The following is a 20,209-nucleotide window of genomic DNA, read 5'->3' as shown; positions in this document are numbered from 1 at the left end:
AAAGAAAGAAAGGATATTTGTAGAAGTCGATATCAGATCAAGTCTACGGAGGAAACTCCAGGAAGAAAGGAGGAATTGCTTGTGCGACCAGACCCAGGATTGTCATTTCCCCTTGTAATCACCCTGGCTCTGTCCGCCCTGCCCCTCTGATACCTGTAAATAAGGGTCAGTGTTACAGAGCTTTTCAACAGGTATCTTGTAATTAGGCCCACTGCAGAAACACAAAGGAGTTAATAAAGCAGCCTCCAAGAGGGACGTGAGATGGTGGACACAGGACACATGGGAGGAGAACTATTTGTACCTTGGCCATGTCCAGCAGAATCTCAAAATCAACCAGCAACTCGTGCACGTCACGGTTAAAGACCACCAGTTCCGCCTTATGCAGGGTGAATTTCTTGCTGGGATCAGGAGGTGCGATCATGCTGCCCTTCCCTGCACCGAAGAGCCCATTGCAGGCCATTTCTACATACAGTGTAATGCTGCAAAAAGGAACAGAATGTAGAAAAATCAGCATTAATACAAGCTCATGTGTTTGCAAGCAACCAAGTAGCTTCAGTCGTTTTACCAGGATTTGTAGGACCGGTCACATTTTAAGAGGGCCTCGAGTATCAGTAATTGCTAAACATATAGAATGTATGAGCTTCCATGCTTAAGTCGATGTAGACTACGTACTAAACATGTTAAGAAACAACAGTTAACTCGGACTCTCAATGCTATGAGCAATTTGTTTGCCTCTCATCTTAAATATGTGCAAAGCTGCTGTGCCTACCAGCAGTCCTTCCTTCACTAACTAGGTTTGTAGTATGTACCACCCATTATTAGAAAGCATGAAAGATGCCAGTGCTCGTCTTACCTGAAACACAACTTTCATAGAGGGTGTCTGAGGAGTGTAGCTCACTTCTACCTATGAAACACTGAAATGAGGCACATTTTTGGCTCGGAAACAGGCATGTTTTTATCGAAATGCACTAATCCGAATAGATTTTGAATAGAAACAAATCTCAGAAACACAAATAACGTAAATTTTTGGGTAACAAAGCTAGGCCTGCTCTTCTCAAAAAGGGATGAGTGGCAGGTGCTCTAGAATGTATGCTATTTCATATTTCAACTGAACTTATAGGCTAAGCCTGGCCAGTATGGCTGCCTCCTAGCTGAGTTCTGTCAGCAGATACCATCTCAGATCACCCTCGTGTAGGGCCGAGCAATGCTCAGAGGTGGGAGGATCATGTTGAAACTCCACAAGCACCGAATACTGTAACAGGGAGTGAGCATGACCTACTGTTGCTGGCAATATTAATAGATGCGTGCCTGTATCTCCACCACCCTGCCCTAACATTAAAATTCTAGGCCTGCAAAACTGTACATATGCAACAGCAGACCCAGGCCTCAGTGCATCATCTCTGGCTGCAGGAATACAGTTAAAGCATTCAGGCCACTCGAAGGACAAAACGATTTAAGGCAAGCTCCCACAGTGGGTGAGGACACATCGAAAGATCATGACACTCACCTCTGTGCTTAGTCCCCTATAAAGACAGCAGAGGAGGGAGGCTCTTTGCTACAGTTGGGAGATGAGTGACCTCATTCCTGGTAATACAAACTCATACCCACCACTGAGGGCCAGATGAAGCAGAAGTCACAGGTGTGCCATGAACTTGACCGCCACCTGCCGTGGCAGTCCCCCATGGTTGAGCTCCACTGACTGATCAACCACAGATGCAGCCAATGTGCCCAATACCCCTCAGCTCAAAACCCACCAGGACTTACAATGACTTATGGTGAGTGGGGGCAGGAACACACGACCACCCGCATACCAGCAGCTTGATGACCAGTGCCCGCTGTAGTGGCGACTAAAGGAGCTCTGAAGCCTGCCGTCCTCTTGACAACTGCCATCCACTGAGAGCAGTCTGCCCTTCACATGATGGGTGCCCTTCAGAGTGCCCAGAGACTGAAAACAAAGCGGAAGCCCGGTACAACTGCACAATAGCGCGAAGGACGACTGTGGCAGAGTGTGACCCTCAAATCACCCAGTTGGATCACATTTCTTAAGGCCTCCCAGTACACACACTCATTCTCAGAGGCTCTCACTGGCTCCTGTTGTAGGAATCTGAAGCAAACTTGTAAAAAAATGACCAACACCACAGTGGAATCGATACTGATGGAATTATCAGGCACCAGTGCTGCAACGTCTCGACTGGTGCAAGCAAACTGGAAAAATGGAAAAGGAGGAATAGATATCTAAATAATTAAATAATAGGGGACTGTTAAGTCTCCTATACTAGTGACACTTGTCCACTAACCCGCTATTTTATAGATAAAGAAACCATCACAACTATTTGAAGACGTGATTAAATATTTTATTTATCGTAATCATACTGAATTATTATCCAGTAATTTCTGTAGATTTCAAATTTACATTATGCACAAATATACATACATATGTACACAGATATATACAACAACAAAATACACTATTTGAACTTTATTGTATTTATTGTACCGTAAACATGCACAAGCAGTTAAACTAAAGATTATTGAAAAAAGAATGGGGAAAAAGCATATAAAACAAATAAAACGTGTCCCTCTTTTAATACCGTTGGATTTAATACCAGAATTTTGCCAAGCACTGCTTTAAACTCTATGCCTTTTTAAAATTCATTCTTGTACCTTTTGGATTGCTGTCATGTAAAGGAAGGGGTAGTCTTCTTTGTTCCTTCATGCTTTCCCCTTTTTATTCCACTTGTCTGTGTAATCTAATTAGCTCTTTTGGACTCCTTGTGCTATCTGGAATGGCTTCCTTCCACAGTTTCCCATTCTATTTGGTGTTTTAATCTACCTCCCACCAGATTCTTTTTACTCTTGATTGTGGACAGTATTTAACATTTCCCTTCACTTTGTAATATCTATGCATCTCTTCATCGCAGAGTCTCACTTATCCCTACTTGCTATCTGACATCTACCTGCACCCTCCGGTCACCTGTGGGTGAAGAGTGGCCGACCTACACTCGCATTTTGAGATCTCATGAAATACTCTCAAAACTCAGAAGATCCTTCTTGCCCAAGTCTCACTTTCCATGGTGTACAATCTGTACTTTCCCCCTTTCCAAGTTTCTGCTGATTTAGATTTTTATCATTCTGCTTATTTAGATTTTTATCAGATGTTTGAATAGGCTTCTCTTTATGAACTGCAACTGTCCTGAGGTTTTGAGGACTCCACAGCCACAAATGTCTTCAAGAACACTGTTTTGATCAAGGTTTCGTGGGACTGTCCTTTGCAGAAGCCCTGTATGTATGTGTGTGTATGTATCTATCTATCTATCTATCTATCTATCTATCTATCTATCTATCTATCTATATATATATATATATATAAGCGAAACTGCTAGGTGTGACACTGGACAGACACCTAAAGATGCAGAAGCATATTAGCGCCTCCACAAAAGAAGGACATTTCCACTTGAGCAAACTGTGAATACTGAAACCCTTCCTGCCAGCAAACGACTTCAATCAAGCAGTTCAAGCCCAAGTAATCCCAAGAGTGGAATATGGGGTGGTAATGCTCTGCGGCCTCCCCAGGTCGCTGACAGCCCCGCTTAGAGTCGCTATCAATTCAGCTGCAAGATTCATCGCAGGTTCAAAGAGAACCTCTCACATATCTCCAGACCGTAGAGCCCTCAACTGGCTACCATTTGAAGCTAGAATTCACCCGAAATCGCATGTATGATGCACAAGTCCTTACACCACAATTCCCCAAGCTATCTAGCTCAGAAACTGGTACTCTCTGCTGGTAATAGAGCCTCCAGAAGCTCCAAGAATCTTCTACTGAAACCACAACGTTTTGCCTACAAAACAAAACTTACAACCGGTCCTCCTCTGGAATGACTCCCAGGATCTGGAATGCTTTGCCCACAGAAACAAGAAAGAAACCATCCACTGCTGCCTTCAAAAGAGAAGTGAAAGCGATTCCCATGGCTAAATTCACGTGAATTACTTACTTTTTACTATATGTTAATTACTAGTCTGTATTACTGAGCACCGTATTTTAATTGCTAGTTTTGTATTATTGAGCACCTTATATCTGAATCACCTACAGTTGTATTTTTCTATGCTTATTTTTCTATTCTTATTTCCAACATATATGACATGTAAAGCGCACAGATACCCGCAAGCGTCTTGTTTGCGCTATATAAAACCTTCAAATAAATAAATTTGAACAAGAAGTACGTAATCGCAAACAATTCCTTCTTTACCCAGAAAAAATTATTAAAGCAAAAGCTAAGTGTCCTCTTATTAATTCTAGAAAGTACTCTCCGATGTAGTCAGACACAATTGGTTCAAAAAGGAAAATATAGAACCTAAATAAAAAGAATTTGTCAAAAGGTATAGTTCCACTTTGATTTCAAGGTTAAATCAGACTCCTCTTTATGGAAAGTGTCGACGCAGTCGCGTTTCGGCATTCCAATAACTCTGGCCTCCTCAGGACAGGGTGATGAAAGAACTAATGTAGATCCAATCAGGCAGAACCCTTTGTGAGATCTCACAAGATGGAGAAATTCTTCTAAGTGGTGAAATACGCCTGTGTGGAACACTCTCACACGTCGCTTGGTCAGGGTAACAAATATCCCAGGTTCAAAAACTGCACCAAAGTATGCCACGGGTCGCTCAGTCACTCCGCGGGGTATTCACGCTGCACGGCGGTCTCGACTGGATACGACAGTCCCAGATATTTCATCTGAAGTGAAGTTAATACATACTGATCTGGCACACTTTCACAAGCAAATCATACCTGACAGCAGATTTGACACACCAATGAGAAGAGACATTACATTTGGGAACTGAAAGACTTGGACAAACAAGTTAGCATCTGTCTTTACGGAGTCCCCGAAAAAGCTGAAGGTGACGATATTATGGAAGACCTTGCACACGTAATCCTGAAACTGCATCTCCTTTCTGAAGCCAACTGAGTTCCACACAGGGCATAAGATGAGGTATCTGTGAATGAGAAATTGCTCTTGCTCCATCATCGTCAGCCTCCTACGCACTAGCACATGCCTCATATTTTTCAAGCAGTATGGAAGAAGAATGGACCATCGATGCTGGGAGATGACCCTCTCCACACACAAAACCAGCACTGCGCCCCAAACTGCGACAATGAGACAATAAATATGGCCTCCTAGACCTGCGACCCGAATAGTCAACACAGATTAAATGACCCCTGAGTACTTGGAACCTAATGGATTTGATCATTTTCTGACTGGCCTGGACTTGAGTCAATGGAGACAACCATCTTACCTGATCAACCAGCAATGGAAGAGCCAATAGACTCCAACCTGCATCACTGACATAGTCACGCTTCTATCAATACCATCAGAATGACGGACAGGGCAGAATTGAGCCAGATAATTGAATCACTTGCGAAATGTAAGGGTAAGTCCAGGTCATCTTTGAAACTGGGCCCTTGAACCTTCCCTTGTATGTTAATACAGGCTCCTTAGCTACTCTGAGTTTACTCTTTCTCATCAGTCACAGTAAAGCACTACGCTGTTTCACTGCACTACCACCTCGAGCCCTGCCATACTAACAGTCTCATGTGGAAACTAGTGGACACTTACTCAGCAATGGTAGTCATCTCTCCCTCAAATCTATTAACCTATTACAGCCCTAGGCAAAATGCCCCCAACCTCGGCAAAAGGACATGGCTGCTTTACCCGGTGATCTATTAGTGACTTGTACTTATCCCTGTGCTGATTCTTGTTGCCATGTACAAAATGATGACTACCAGTTTATGACCTATAGTTCACTTTGCTCCGGTTCCCTATGAGGGATACACTGTCTGTAGCACTTTCCAACATCTAACCCCACTCTCCTCAGCCCACTTTTCCTCTGTCTTGCGCCAAATGCACCTAAGAGGAGTGTTGCCTTGATCTACCCCTGATGGATACCTCACCTTTTCTGGTGGCCAGGACCTACTTGGAGAAAGCTCAGAGTCAAAAGTAGTCTTGCTGTTGGGTTTTTACTCGACCAACTATTCCTCGTTTTCTTGCTCATAGTAACCCTGATTATGAGCATTCTTGGCAGTCCATCCTACTAAGTTATCTTAGCATGGTTTTATTTCTCAGATTGCAGTACAACTGAATGACTAACAGCAGACCCACTGATTGTATTTATATGGTAATGAGACGGACTAGAAACTTCACTGTAATCCCCACGGCCATTCCTTCTAGTTCTCTCTCTCAGTCCCTGTAGACGATTCCGCAAAGACCATATTACACTGTAAGCAACGGCCTGCCTTCTGTGCCACGCTCCTATAGCCCCTGGAAAAAACTACTCATCCACTCCCCAACAGTTAATGGCTTATCCTGTGATGCCAAATGTAAAAGATATCGTACTACCTGAACAGTAAACATACATATAGAACGGTTCTGCAGAAAACTCATTTATCAACAGACGTGTTTGGGAAACTAAAACGTGAGAAGGTGTTCACAGTAGTGAGCATCCAGCCATCGCCTTCACGCTGTTTCGTTCGCGTGCTCGCTTACACACACCGAGAGTTATATCCATCAACTCCTTTCTTCATTTACGAAATATATATGCAACACCTACCCGCACATCTAACTCTCGGCATTCAATACAGTCGCACCATTTAGGCAACACGACCCTTTGAACTACTTGTATATTACTAAATGTTCTAATCGCCCATGGAAACCACCTTCACTATCTGATTGTGGGTTAATCAACTCGGGATGCGTCGAGAGCCCGTTTTTATGATGTTGCGTTCAGGTATCAGAAATTTTCATCTGTAGTGCGGATATCAACGTTTGTGGCTGCACTTCCGTTACAGCCCCACATCTTTTATATTCACGAAATTATCACTAGTACCAATTTTCATTACGGCTCTGATCATCATGTCTGGCTTAAATTAGCCTCATCTGCGTCAAACAAACGAGGTGACATTCTCTAGTTCATCAGGTTCCCTTTCCTGTTTGTTGGGTCGATATTGTGTTCACTTGCAAAAGACGGTCACCTGAGGAAGGCTTATTGGCTGAAACGCACGTTGTGAACTACCCTCCCGCATTGCCTCAATCATTTGTCTTGTCTAATGCTCACTGTCTGTCCATTTTTGTATTTTTTAACTTTATATTTAAATGTTAATGAATTGTAAATGATCCATATGAAACATGCATAATGAAAAATTAGAAGAAAAAAAGAATCATAAAAAGATAATTTATCTATATCAATTTTCTAAAAATAATAAATTTAAATACGCATACATATCTTTTGGTGATGAGTCTACATACTGTTGGTTGTTATTACTATAATATCACAACTGTGGTTGTCACATAGATCAGTCAGCTTGATTTTGCTTCTTTACTTGGCTATAGGCCGTTTTCAAATTAGTTTATTTTCCCTATGTATAGCAAGTATATTTATAATATCTAGGGGTCCCCTTCTTTCCAATTTGCCATAGCACATTTCTGCATGGTATCCCTTTTGTCTGCAATAAGTGCACAGAAAAGGGTGGTGTACCCATACTACCCAAAAGAATAGTCAAGATTCAGATTGACCCTGTGGGCAGGTATGCTTTTGCAAAAACTTAAAATCTAAACAGGACACACACCAACAGTGACAGAAGATGACTGGAGTATGGTGCTAGAAGCTTTCTTAGCGAATTCAGGGCACCCAGATATTTGTAATGGAAATTATACATGATATACGATCTACTGACCAACCAGAACCTAATAGACATATGTTGACTACTCCACTATACTAACATGGAACACACCTATGTTTTCTGCCCTCATGGGACCACCTCAAGCATAGGCTACTTTTTGATGCATGGTCCACTTTTGTGTGACGTCTCAAACGACAACATCCTAGACCGTAGGATTACAGATCATGTAATAGTACAATCTGCACTGGAATTAGGTCATATTTCTCCACCATCCTCCCAGTGGTAGATGAGTGCAACTGCTTTCAGGGGCCCAAAGGAGAAGATGTTACTACAATCTCAAAAACATACATATGCACAAATGGCATGGGAAGTGGTCAAAGCCATAAGGAGAAGGCTCATGGTGGGACTCTGCATTTGCCAAATGAAAATTCAAGGCTGAACACATGAAGATGGAGACACAGATCAGAGACGTGACATTGCACTATAATGCTGATCCAAATCCCTTACGTGAAGCGGTGAGCAGAATCAGCCCGGTTTGCTCTAAACATCTCCTTGGATAAGGCAGAAGAAGCATTAGTGAAGCTATGTTACTGGCATTATGAACATGGAAAGAACACTGGCAGGGTACTAATGGCACAACTGCACCAAAAAGAATCCCAGACATGTGTTCTGGTCATTCAATTCATTGAGGAGTGCTTGCAAGCACATTCCATAGACACTGCTGAGAACTTTGCCTTACTATAAGAACCTATACGTCTCAAAAATGGCCTCGGAAGTCTTTTCCATAGTCAGCCTCTTCCTGTCTTGTCTACAGAACGCAGAGCCCTGGTTAATGCAAAACCACCCAGCAAGAAATCGCATAAGCTCTTTCTGCCCTCCTAACTTGTGAATCACAAGGGGAAGAGGACTCCACAAGTTTTCGTTTTGTTACAAGACAGAAAAGTCTCATGCCCTTGTTATATAAAGCACTGAAAGAAGTAAAGGAGTGTGCCTTGTCCTGCATTTTTAATAGCGCGCTATATCCTTTATTTAGGGAGAAGGCATGAATGGTTTTGCTTTGTTCGCCCTAAGTAGGCAGGGTATGCCCAGACGTGGGTCCTTTGCTCACTTTGCCACTGGATTCAAGCTAGCCTGGCAGATGATGGCTGATTAGCCAGAAACCGGTCCCAGGATACTTGTTTCCCCTCAAGGGAAGACATGGCTTGGCAATTCGGGCTGGACTGCTCCCATGAGGCACAGGGTCAGACTGATTTGCATATAGCCATGTCTGAACTGGGGTGGCGGAGTGAGCTAAAGCATTATGATGGATTAAACCCAGATCAGTTGACTGGGGTTGAGTGCTTGCAATGTTCAGCACTCCGTCCATCATCCCCTTTGGTTTTGCTTTGTTCGCCCTAAGTAGGCAGGGTATGCCCACACGTGGGTCCTTTGCTCACTTTGCCACTGGATTCAAGCTAGCCTGGCAGATGATGGCTGATTAGCCAGAAACCGGTCCCAGGATACTTGTTTCCCCTCAAGGGAAGACATGGCTTGGCAATTCGGGATGGACTATTCCCATGAGGCACAGGGTCAGACTGATTTGCATATAGCCATGTCTGAACTAAGGTGGCGGAGTGAGCTAAAGAATGATGATGGATTAAACCCAGATCAGTTGACTGGGGGTGAGTGCTTGCAATGTTCAACACTCCATCCATATTCCCTTTGGTTTTACCCCGAAGGCATGAATCACCACAACTGTGTCACTTAACACCCTGTATTCCGGATTATTGAGGCATGAAAATTTCAGCGAACCTTCTTGCAAGCAGCTACTGTACGTTTATACCATCCTGGATACACTCTTCGCAGGTAGGCTTTGTATAAGGCTGTTCATTCAGTCATCATCTTAAAACCCTGCCATGTCTCCTGTAGCAGGCTAAGCTCATCTCTACAGAATCCCTAGCTCCTGGACTCAATGCTGAGAAAGCATTTGATCTGGCAGAGTGGGGATACCTCTTTAGGACTATCAAAAGAGCGGACCATGGGGTTGACATCCTATCTAACATCACTAAATATAGAATGGCCCTTCAGTGACTATTGATTGCGACAGAATTCTTTTGCTGGACTGTTAAGGTGACCCTTAATACACCTAAATGCTTCACTCAATGGATGGCTGTGTTGAGTATCTCAAAGTCTATCTTTGCACAGATAACATCCTGCAACCCTTGTCCAGGACAAAATCATCCCTACCTGCTTTGATGTCCCTAATCCGCTCCTTCTTGGATACAGAACCAGTTAACCCCTTCGATGCTAATGACAGAACGGTTCCGTCATCAGCATCGGTTGAGCTGTGCTGATGACGGAACCGTTCCGTCATGACTCCGCCCGCGCAAGGCGGAGTCAGCATGGGCGGGGAATTCACGCCGCACGGATGCGGTTAAGGGAAATGTGCCCATGTCACGCACTACCACCAGGACTTGCAAGATGATCACCTAATTCAATGGGTGCCCAGACAAAAGAGTCCTTGAATGGATGGTAGAAGACAATATAATGCCACATGTGATTAAGACAAAATAAATATTTAATTATTTTGCATACTGGAAGCATATGAAAGTGTTCAAGTGGGGCTGAGTTTAGATGATCAAGATGATATTCTCACAAACGCATAATTGTGTTTTATGGATGCCCTCACGCCTGGTACAAAAACTACAGTTAGCCAGATCGAGTCAGACATCAAATCTTACATTTTTGGGCGGGAAGAAACACTGGTTGAAGACTCAAAATCTAAAAAGCACACCTCACCTTGAGGGCGCTGCTTACCTCACATATCGACATATCATTTAACACATTTCTTGTCGCAGCTAGAGTGCTTCCTTCGCAGGAACCACCACAATGGGTGGCCATAGAACAGGCCCTCGGAAGTGCCTGAAAGTTGCCCTCCTGGTCTGCACACAAAACTCGCTGTCACAAACATATATAGCTCAGTACTCCAATCCTTGTTGACTGCTTGGAAACTGGCATGCAGGTGCCTGTGCCTGAGGATATATTCACTGGTCCGTAAATTGAAACCTACCTGGCACAATGAGGGTATACAAGCGGGTGGGAAGTCCCTGGCGGTGGACAAAGAGTACACTCACTTGGATCACTTCTTTAAAGACAGCACTCGAGCATTTCCACGACCTATGCTCACAATTCGACCTCCATGGCTCCTGCTACTGGCCATTGCCTGAGGTATAACCGAGGCCTCCACGACCGACTTCCCTATAAACCTAGCCCATTGCGCAGTATCAGTCTACGTGGGGATGAGGGACTTGTGTCTGGCATCTAGAGTGCCCGTCAAAACTCGGGAACATTCTTACATATACTTTAACTTTTATCCACTAACCTGTATCTGGACTGTCGACCTAAGGCAATCAGTGCCCATTTCTACCACTGTGCACCTAGTCCGGCAGAGGTAAAATCTCCTGCTATGAATTGGTACCCAAGGAGAAAGAGGCTAGGAGTAGGAAAAGAGAGAGAGACAGATGTCGTGTTCACGGCCAGCTGTTCTCTCTAGTTGGCAGTCTATTTCTTCTCTCTGTGATGCTCTAGGAGTCTTCATCTCTTTGAATTAATTACCTTTAAATGTTCGCACCAAAAGGCCTCTAGTTAGTATTCAAGGATCATTTCCAGATTTCTCCATTTGTCAGAAGAATGCAAACATCACTTTGTTTCTCATTCTTCACAAGTTTTAGGCTTCTTGCATCAATGTCTTACAAAGCTTCCTCATTTTAGCAAACATGGAATCTAGTGTACTTTGTGTATAAAACCTCTGTGTAGTAAGTCTTAGCCCGCCCATGTGCAGGTCAAGTGTTCATTACATCTACTGGTCTCAGGAAGCCACCAAGACATAGTTGCAGAAGTTGGTGGGATACCACAAAATACGTTTTCCAGTGTGTTTAAACATTTCCTTGATGCACTGTTATCCAGAATACATTATCACATAGATATTCCACACACACAACAGAATTCCAAGCTAACTTCCCGCCCAGTAACACTGTGTTAGGTAGAGACATCCTTACTTTCAGAAGGCGTTAAGGGTTCTCTTCCAGATATATTAGCTCTTCTAATGCGGATATAACTTGTACTAGTGTTTTTGACGCGACTCCGCTGACGCGACCCATTTCGACCAGTAGGTTGAGGGTTCTCCGGGATAATTCACCTGTAGCAGAGGCTAGTCTGTCTGCATGTCTGCTGTATCCTTGCAAAAGATCACAGAGCCACCTATGTGTTGGCATATGTGTGTTTGATTTTCTTCCTGGAGAGATGAACATAGTCCTGTAAATGCCTCTGCCACAGTTCCCATATGTGCTGCCATTCGGGGTTTCTCCTCAAAAATACACTGGAATCCCTCCTTGATTGTTTGCTCTAGCCCAGCAGCTTCTCTTCCTAGCATTGTATTGTATTGTATTGTAATTGCATTTATATAGCGCTTCCTACCCCTGACTAGGCGTCGAAACCCAAAGAGGATTTTTATTTATAGATGAATATTATTATTATTATTATTTTTTCTTTTCTCTTAACAACATAATTATTTTACATGTTTTATAAAGTAATACACAAAGATAGGTACATATCTATAGTGAAAACAAACGCTTATATACATAGGGATATGCTGTAAATTTCTGTTTCCGTAGGGTGCTTATGTGGGGAAGAGCCAAATCTTGAGTAGTTTTAGATCTAAAACCTTCGGCTGATGGTACTGCCTCATGAACCGCCAGTTCTCGTGTGGCTCTTGCCCTAAAAGATGCTCTATGCCTTCTTGAAAGTATTGGGCATAGCCAAGGAGTTACCAGTGGCGTCACAGGCCTTTCCGGTGCAACTGAAATAGTGATTTCCAAATAGCAATTTATAAAAATGTGCTTTTTAGGAATCACTATTTCTTGGCTTTGTAAACCTAGGCCAACTTTGTTATCATGCAGATGTATTGCATACCTAAAATATATGTTGTTTCTTTTATTTTTTCACTGCATCTGTAGTCTCTTTAATCTTTTAGCCAGGATTCACTATGCAATAGAGACATATTCGGTTTGCCAATGCTTGTTTGCATTGGTACTTTATACCTTACTGGCATGGGTTGTTGCAATGAAACAGCAACAACACTAGGAACAAAGCTTTCAGCGAGTTGTACTAGAATGTGTTAAAAGGAGAGTGGGAAGCTCAGACGCGGACATGGAGGAGATGCATTTAGAACACCTTGCGGAAGAGCAGGTAGCATGGGTGAACAATGAACATTTAACAAGTTTACGGCATGTGGGCGCAGGACCAAAGACACCTTGCTTCAAAACCTTGGTTTATACTTTGTTCAGGGGATCTACAGGCTAAGTATAGATAGTTACCATATTGTGGTAATCTCTCGCTGGGAAAAAGAAATACACTGAAATACCATCTCATTGTCAGTTTATCTTGGAAATAATCTCAACTCAGTGAACCTTTCTTTCTAACTCATACTATCATCTCAGATCATAAAGCAGACTTGAAATCAAAGGAAGAATAAGGAAACACTAAACAATGCGATGATATAAACCTAAGAGAAATGTAAAAAATACAAATGTTGAAATAAATGATGCGAAAGAGGGAAAAAAGAGCAGAGTGGGCGGGTGGGGAGTGGAGAGGGAGACTGCATCCACTATAGGAAGGAAGAAGGAATCCACAAATAGATAATACAGCCACCCAAGGGGATCAAAAGGAGTGCATAAAACCATCAATTCGACTCAGTAGGCATTACCACAGAGAAATAAAAACATATACCGCGCAGCATCCATCCACTTTTCTTCGGAGTCATTATCTATGGGCCAGGAAGACCCGGATGCAATTGCCAATAATAGGTGCAACACCAAAGGTTGATTCTTCCACAAGGATTGCATAGCAGTTTTTCTTTACCTTAACCTAAGAGTTTAGTGTTGTTCTCCTGCTCCCCCCCGCACCTCCCCCACCTCCCCCTAAAGATGTCCCAGAGTGTTAGGGGGCTTTGGGCCAGATGCATCAAGCATTCTTCTCCTCGCAAACGGCCCGAATAACAGATTCGGCCGGTTTGCAATAGCAAAAAATTCATTTTTGCGATGCAGCAAACACAAACACAATTTTGTGATTCTATTATCGAATCGTAAAATGGGTTTGTGATTCGTTATTTGGAAGAGGCATGTTTAGGGCGTCCCCTTCAAATAATGAATCCTAATGGCATGCATGTATGTTTTGTGACCGTGAATGTGGTTGCAAAACATTTTCATTTTACCACCTACTTCAAGTAGGTGGTTACCCATTCGCAAATAGGTAAGGGTTCCCCAAGGGACCCCTTTCCCTTTGTGAATGTTTGTAAAGTACGAGTTACTTACCTTCGGTAACGAAGTATCTGGTAGAGACGATTCTAGCCGCAGATTCCTTCATGTAGAATTATCCCCAGGCGTGAGACTGGACCCGGAAAACTTTTTGCCACCGGGGAGGTTCGGCATCACGCGACTCCGCCCAGGCTATGTTTGCGTACGTGACGTCAGCGAGGTCACATAAGTCCCATCCCGCGCACCTACGTCAGTTTTCTTCTGAGAACTTTTCCGCGCCACAACGCGGAGCCATCAGACAAAACTGTGAGAGTATAGGAACAGTGTGGGAAAGAAAAAAGGAATGGTGGTGAACAATACCATAAAGAGCAGTGCCAGACACTGCAGTACCCCAGGCAGGGAAAAGAATAAAGAACAGAGCATAGCCTTGAACAGCAACCCTGCCAGCACAAAGATAGGCGCCCCCCCACCCCCCACCCGAGTCAAGAATACATGAAAAAGTGTCATGAAAACATATAACAGGACCACAACCCCAAACAATTACAATGAAGGGGAATCAGCCCGGGACAAACCAGGAACGGCAAAACCACACGACAGCCCCATCACAGAGTGTGACAACCCTCATAAGGAACAAAGGGCAGAGGCACGGCCAAAAGACCCCAACCTAGAGGATAGCAGAGGGCCCAGAACCCTAGTAACAAAGGGGGTGGGGGTGAAAGGTAGGCTCCAACCTGGAGCAACCAGAGCATACAGAAACCGAAGTGCCTATTAACCTATCCTCCAATATGCCAAAAGGGGAGGAAAAGGAACAAATAAACAGAACAAACCTCCTGTCAGAAAGAGGGAAAGAATGTGCGCATGGAAGGCACAGCTCCCCACAGGGAGGTGAGTGCAGAAGACCAACCCAAAAGTCCACGCAGAACTGGGAGGAAGGGCGGGCCGTGAAGGAATCTGGAGCTAGAATCGTCTCTACCAGATACATCGTTACAGAGTAAGCCTTAACTCTTACATCTGACAGAGACTACTACCCGCAGATTCCTTCACATAGAATAGATACCCTAGCCATACCCAGTGGAAAGGAGGGTCTGCGAGAGGACCCTACCAGCCTTGTCATAACAGAGGGTCCCACAGGGGCCGAGTACCAAAGACAGGATGAGGAGCCCCGTCCCCCAGGCAAGGGGAACCCCCGTAAGCAGAAGACCACCAACCCTGAAGGCGATGCGGGGAAAAGAAGAGAAGAGGTAGTCTGTCCTCACACAGCGGAGGAAACAAGGGAAGGCGAAAGGAGGCCAAAGCACCCCACGCCCATACGAGGCGACAAAACCTCTTCCCAGGCCAAGACAAGGAAAAGCAGCACGGAAAGAGAAGAGCAACCTAGAGATTCCAAGGAGAAGAGGCAGAGCAAAGGCAAGCCTCCCACCACCGGAAACACACCTCGTGAACAGGGTAGCCGAGCCTAACCCAGCCAGAAGGCAAAGACCAGAACGGCGCCGTCCGCAATAAGCAGGTGGAAGCCTAAAGGGGGAGCTCAAGGTCACCCAGGAAGAACCGTCCAGCACCCCGCAGGGACAGACTGCACCCGAAAAGGAACAAGACTCAGGGACCATCGCATCCCACAGGGAGGAGAGGTAGAACTGAGAGCAAGGCCCACTTGAAGGAGCGGACAAAGCAAGGATGACTGTCCCACCAAATTGCCCGGAAGGCACAGTGGTGCAGAAAAACAGTAGGTCAGCACTAGAAAGTGAAGCCAGATGCCAAGAGCACAGCGGAAGGATGCACTCAGGGCAAGCCAGACGCCAGCCGAAGACTAAGAGCAAGAAGGCGAGAAGGGTCCGGACGCACTCCAGGGAGGAGTCTGCACCCACAGCCCAAAAAGAAGTGGAACCTGGCAGAGCCAAGACACCCGGCCGCAGACAGCAGGCCAGACCAGGCGAACAGTGCAGTGACCCCGGAGAAGGACACCCCGGTGCACAGCTCAAGCCAACCCAAGCCATCAGCAAGAGGATTGCAACTGCAACATGCCTTAACGCCACAGAGAACAGAGGCCCGAAGGCGATCACAACTCCCCAGCGCATAATAGAGTTATACAACAGCTACCACTGCCCCACATAGGGCACGTTACGTCCCAAGACATGGGAACCTCTAAGGAAAAACTTCTGCAGCGGAGGACAACAGAAAGTACCTGTGAAAAACCTGCAGAAGGCTTGTCAAGCAGTCAAAGAGAAAAACAGAAGGCCTAACCTCATGGACACCATGGTGTAGAAACCCAAAGCAAAAACAAACAGTGAAGAAGAAGGGCCGGCCAGGAGCCAACAGAACCACAGTCCCAACAAGGAGGACTCAAGTGGTCACGAAGCACACAGAACACACAACTGGGGCGACCCGCCCCAACGGAAGAACACCTCCAAGAACCAGATCAACTCACAGGTCACTGAGGGGGAGAAAGAGGAGGAGGAGGAGGAGGTGGAAGACGAAGCCACGCCAACAACCTCTGAATGGCAGAGTCCGCAGGGGCGTGAAACAAGAGAGCACCATCGAAAGGAAGGTTCACCAACCGTTCCCGAACGTTCTCCGGGAACACACTGTCTCGAAGCCAGGCATGGCGACGAAGGGCAACCGAAGATGCCATGGCACGACCCAGCACCTCCGAGATGTCCAGAGCGGAGCAAAGAATAAACACCGCCAGCTCCCGGCCATCCAACACATTGTGCCTCAAATCAACACACTGACTGCCGCAACCAGCCAGAGGATTGTTTCCCGAGCAGAATCCCAGATTCATTCAGGATCTGCTCCCCCCTGATGGTTACCAACCCGAAAAACATCAGTGGAGACGTCTCTTGCAGGCGCTCCGTTTACCTTCAATCCCTGATTCATTCAGGATCTGCTCCACCCTGAGGGCTACCACCCCGGAAACCCTCCGTGGAGACGTCTCTTGCAGGCGCTCAGTTTACCTTCAATCCAGCTTCCCCAGATGACGGCTCGCTGCGTCCGCGCCAAGGATCCCACCTCTACATCTAACCGATCCTCTGCACACTCTAAACCAGACACCCTAGTCCTGAAGACTATCCCAATTGACGAGGATCAAAACGCCGTCGACTTCGCAGCTCAATACTAGGCGCTCTCTCTTCTCTGGCTCAAAACAAAATCAGCAAATTGTCCTTCAAAGTCTCTTCAATCATTACCATTCTTTGAGCCATCCACTGTATAATATCGTCACAACTGTTCACCTTGCGCCTCCACCGCTGTTCACCTTGTCACTTGCGTCGCTACGTTTTTTTCACTTATACACACTTTAGCACCAAGTGCATTCAGGTTGTCATATGATTTCTCCTATACAGTGCTGCCTTATACTGTATAAACTTGTTTTTTTATCCTTGAAATACATGACAATTAACAACCTAAACTTTATTAAATCGAAGTCTCCTTTATTCCTCACTTGTAAAGCTTGTTGCATACATGCTTAATTGTCTACATTAATATTACCAGTTGGGATATTGTTTTTTATTCTATCAAATCAACACAGGCACCCTCCTGAGAAGCGGCAGACATAAGGGACTCCGCCCAGTCCCACAAGCACGAGGTGGCCCTAGCCAAAATACACAGTGTGTTAAGGGCCCACAGAGCCGCATTGGTTGAGGTGAACATATTGCGCCCCCAGGATTCCAGCCAGCAGTGCCTCCTGTGACGGGGAGACAACAGCGGCGGCAGAGAGCGAAAGGCATTCTGCAAAAGTGGGCCTCTGGTAGAGGGGTGGAGGGAAAGACACACCGGATCACGCGGCACCGGATGCAGGAGGTGTTGGGGCACCGGGCCCCCGTGGCGGGACGGCCCCAAGTCCCCAAGAGAGAAGAATGGAGTGAACCCTCGAAGGGAAGCAGCAGCTCCCTACCACCAGAGCCCTGATGGAGAACCTCCAGAAGGTGATCAGGGGTGGAACTGGGCAACTGGATCACCCATGTGCAAAATTCCCAATGCCGTGGAAACAGCGCGAGTGAAGGCTGCACTCGCCTCCGTAGGGCCCCACAAAGGGGAAAGCAGCTACACGGTAGGAGAAGGCTGCAAGCTAAGACGGCCATCCCCCAAGCCAACCGGAAGGAGAAAGGGCAAGGTCCGGAACGAAGGAAGAGGGACCGAGGAGTAGGGGGATCAGCTGCTCCTCTGGCGAAGCCCGCGGCCGCAGAGACAGCGTGGAGCCACCTTTAGACGACACTGGGGAAAAAGCCGCGAAGCATCGGCCCGTCTCCGGGGAGGATGACACCAACAAGCGTCGAACCTCTGGAGAAGAGGCATCTGAGGACGAGTCAATGACCCAACGCCGTCCCGGTGCCGTAGAGTCCGCAATCTGAGACAGGACTTCGTCGTACGACACCAGGGGAGACGCCGGAACGACCTCCACCACAGTGCTCGGTGCAGAAGACCGGGGCTGGGCCGGAGCCAGTGCGGCGAAGGAGTGGCGCCGGAAAGGCGCCGGCCTGACCTCCGACGAGGAAGCAGCCTGCATGAGGAACGAGAGGGACCCGGGGAGGGACAGGGAGTCCCCCGCCAGCCGCAAAGCATGATGGGATAAGAGGGCCCTCCGCTGAACCCTGTGGCGTCGCGAGGAGCCGCCGAAGCGGCGTCACCTCAGACATGATTGCTGCCTGTCCAGAGGACCGAGAGGGAATCGGGGGTGTGACCCGAGCCCCGGCGACCTTCCGCAACACCACAGGAACTCCCGTGGGAGTTTGCAGTATAGCAGAGGCGCCGTGGTCTGAAGGAGGGACCCTCGAAGGCCGCACCCCAACGGCACCACATCCTCCAAACCTGGATCCGAGCCAATCGGCGCCAGAGCCGCCGGCGACACCACCGAGGGCCCCGCACACTGCAGGGTTCCGCTGATATCCCAGGAGGGGAAGGAGGAGGAGGAGAAGCCAGTGAGGCCTGCAGAGCCACCGCATATGTCTCCATCTCGGCTCTAGTCGCCCCCACACTCGGAAACAGCGGATAGGGGAACGACACACGGGGCCACACCACCCATTTAGAGACCGTGCCCCCAACAGGGCAGGACCCGGCCCGTGGGGACAAACTGCGACACTTACCGACAGGTGAGCGACGCTCCTGTGACCTCGGAGAGGGACGATGTCGACGAGAGAAGTAGCAGGTTTGAGAACCCTCCGCGGGGTGATGCCGCCGACCTGGACAAGCGGGCCGATAGAGAGTTTCCTCCGGCGCTCCCGCCGGGACTTCGGTTTCATCTGCTGGAACGCCTCACAATTGGTGGAGTTGTGGTGTTCCCCCAAACACCACATGCAGATGGGGTGAGGGTGCGTCGCCGACATCAGGCGTCCACAAGACTAGCACTTCTTAAAGGCCGAAGGCATTCGCACACTGTCCCCACACATACGCAATTGCATAAAGGGAAAAGGTCTAAACAGGCCCAGAGCACGAACCAGATCCACATTGCACGCGGAAAAGGAAAAAAACTGACGTAGGTGCGCCGGGTGGGACCTATGTGACCTCGCTGACGTCACATAAGCGGACAATGCCTGGGCGGAGTAGCGTTATGCTGCCCCCCTCCCCCCCCCGGCGCGCAGGGATGCTGTGGCAAAAAGTTTTCCGGGTCCAGTCCCACGTGAAGGAATCTGCGGCTAGTAGTCTATCGGATATCATTTTTAAGACCCGTCAGTGGCCTGCTCGAAAAAATTAAAAGAAAACTTTTCATTTTTGCTTTTGAAACGAATCCTGTTTTCTTTTAAAGAAAACGGGCTGCATTTAAAAAAAATGCTTTATTTAAAAGCAATCACAGAAATGGTGGTCTGTTGAGCCCCGCAGGCCACCATCCCTGGGAATTTTGAGATTCATAAGGGGTAGCAAATTGCGACCTACCTCATTAATATTCATGAGGTAGACCATTTGTGATCCCCTAGGAATCGCTAAAAGTCTTCTGCACACTTTCATGCATTCGGTTTTGTGATTTCCAAATTGCGAATCGCAAAGATTCACAATTAGGAAATTGCAAAACGGTTTCTTTATGCATCTGGCCCTTTGTCCGTTAACCAGGCTGTACATAAATTGAGGTATACTGAAGCAACACTCACCATTAGAAGGAAAAGAGGATCTGGTAACTTTCACCAGCATAAGAGCCATCTATTTGCCTAGCGTCTAGGTTAGCATTCTGATATTCAAAGGAGAGAACCTCGCCAAGGTGGCAGATATTTACTAGCATCAAGTGGCTGGCCTTTGGCGGTAGTCACTTTCACTAGTGTCA

The 20,209-nt window shown here is 46.5% G+C and overlaps 1 protein-coding gene across 1 annotated transcript in view; it reads right to left on the bottom strand.

Annotated features, from left to right (window-relative positions):
- Nucleotides 1-20,209, bottom strand: part of MAN2C1 (mannosidase alpha class 2C member 1) — a 362,406-nt gene that overhangs the window by 205,780 nt on the left and 136,417 nt on the right. The window contains exon 5 of the mRNA XM_086959311.1: nt 302-479. Coding sequence (XP_086815437.1) covers nt 302-479 — 178 coding nt within the window. The remainder of the gene's footprint in view (nt 1-301; nt 480-20,209) is intronic.

The sequence above is a fragment of the Lissotriton vulgaris genome, chromosome 2_2, assembly GCF_964263255.1.
Source record: "Lissotriton vulgaris chromosome 2_2, aLisVul1.2, whole genome shotgun sequence".
NCBI lineage: Eukaryota > Metazoa > Chordata > Amphibia > Caudata > Salamandridae > Lissotriton > Lissotriton vulgaris.
The sequence above is the reverse complement of the archived record's forward strand: the minus strand, read 5'-3'. Positions and strand labels throughout refer to the sequence as shown.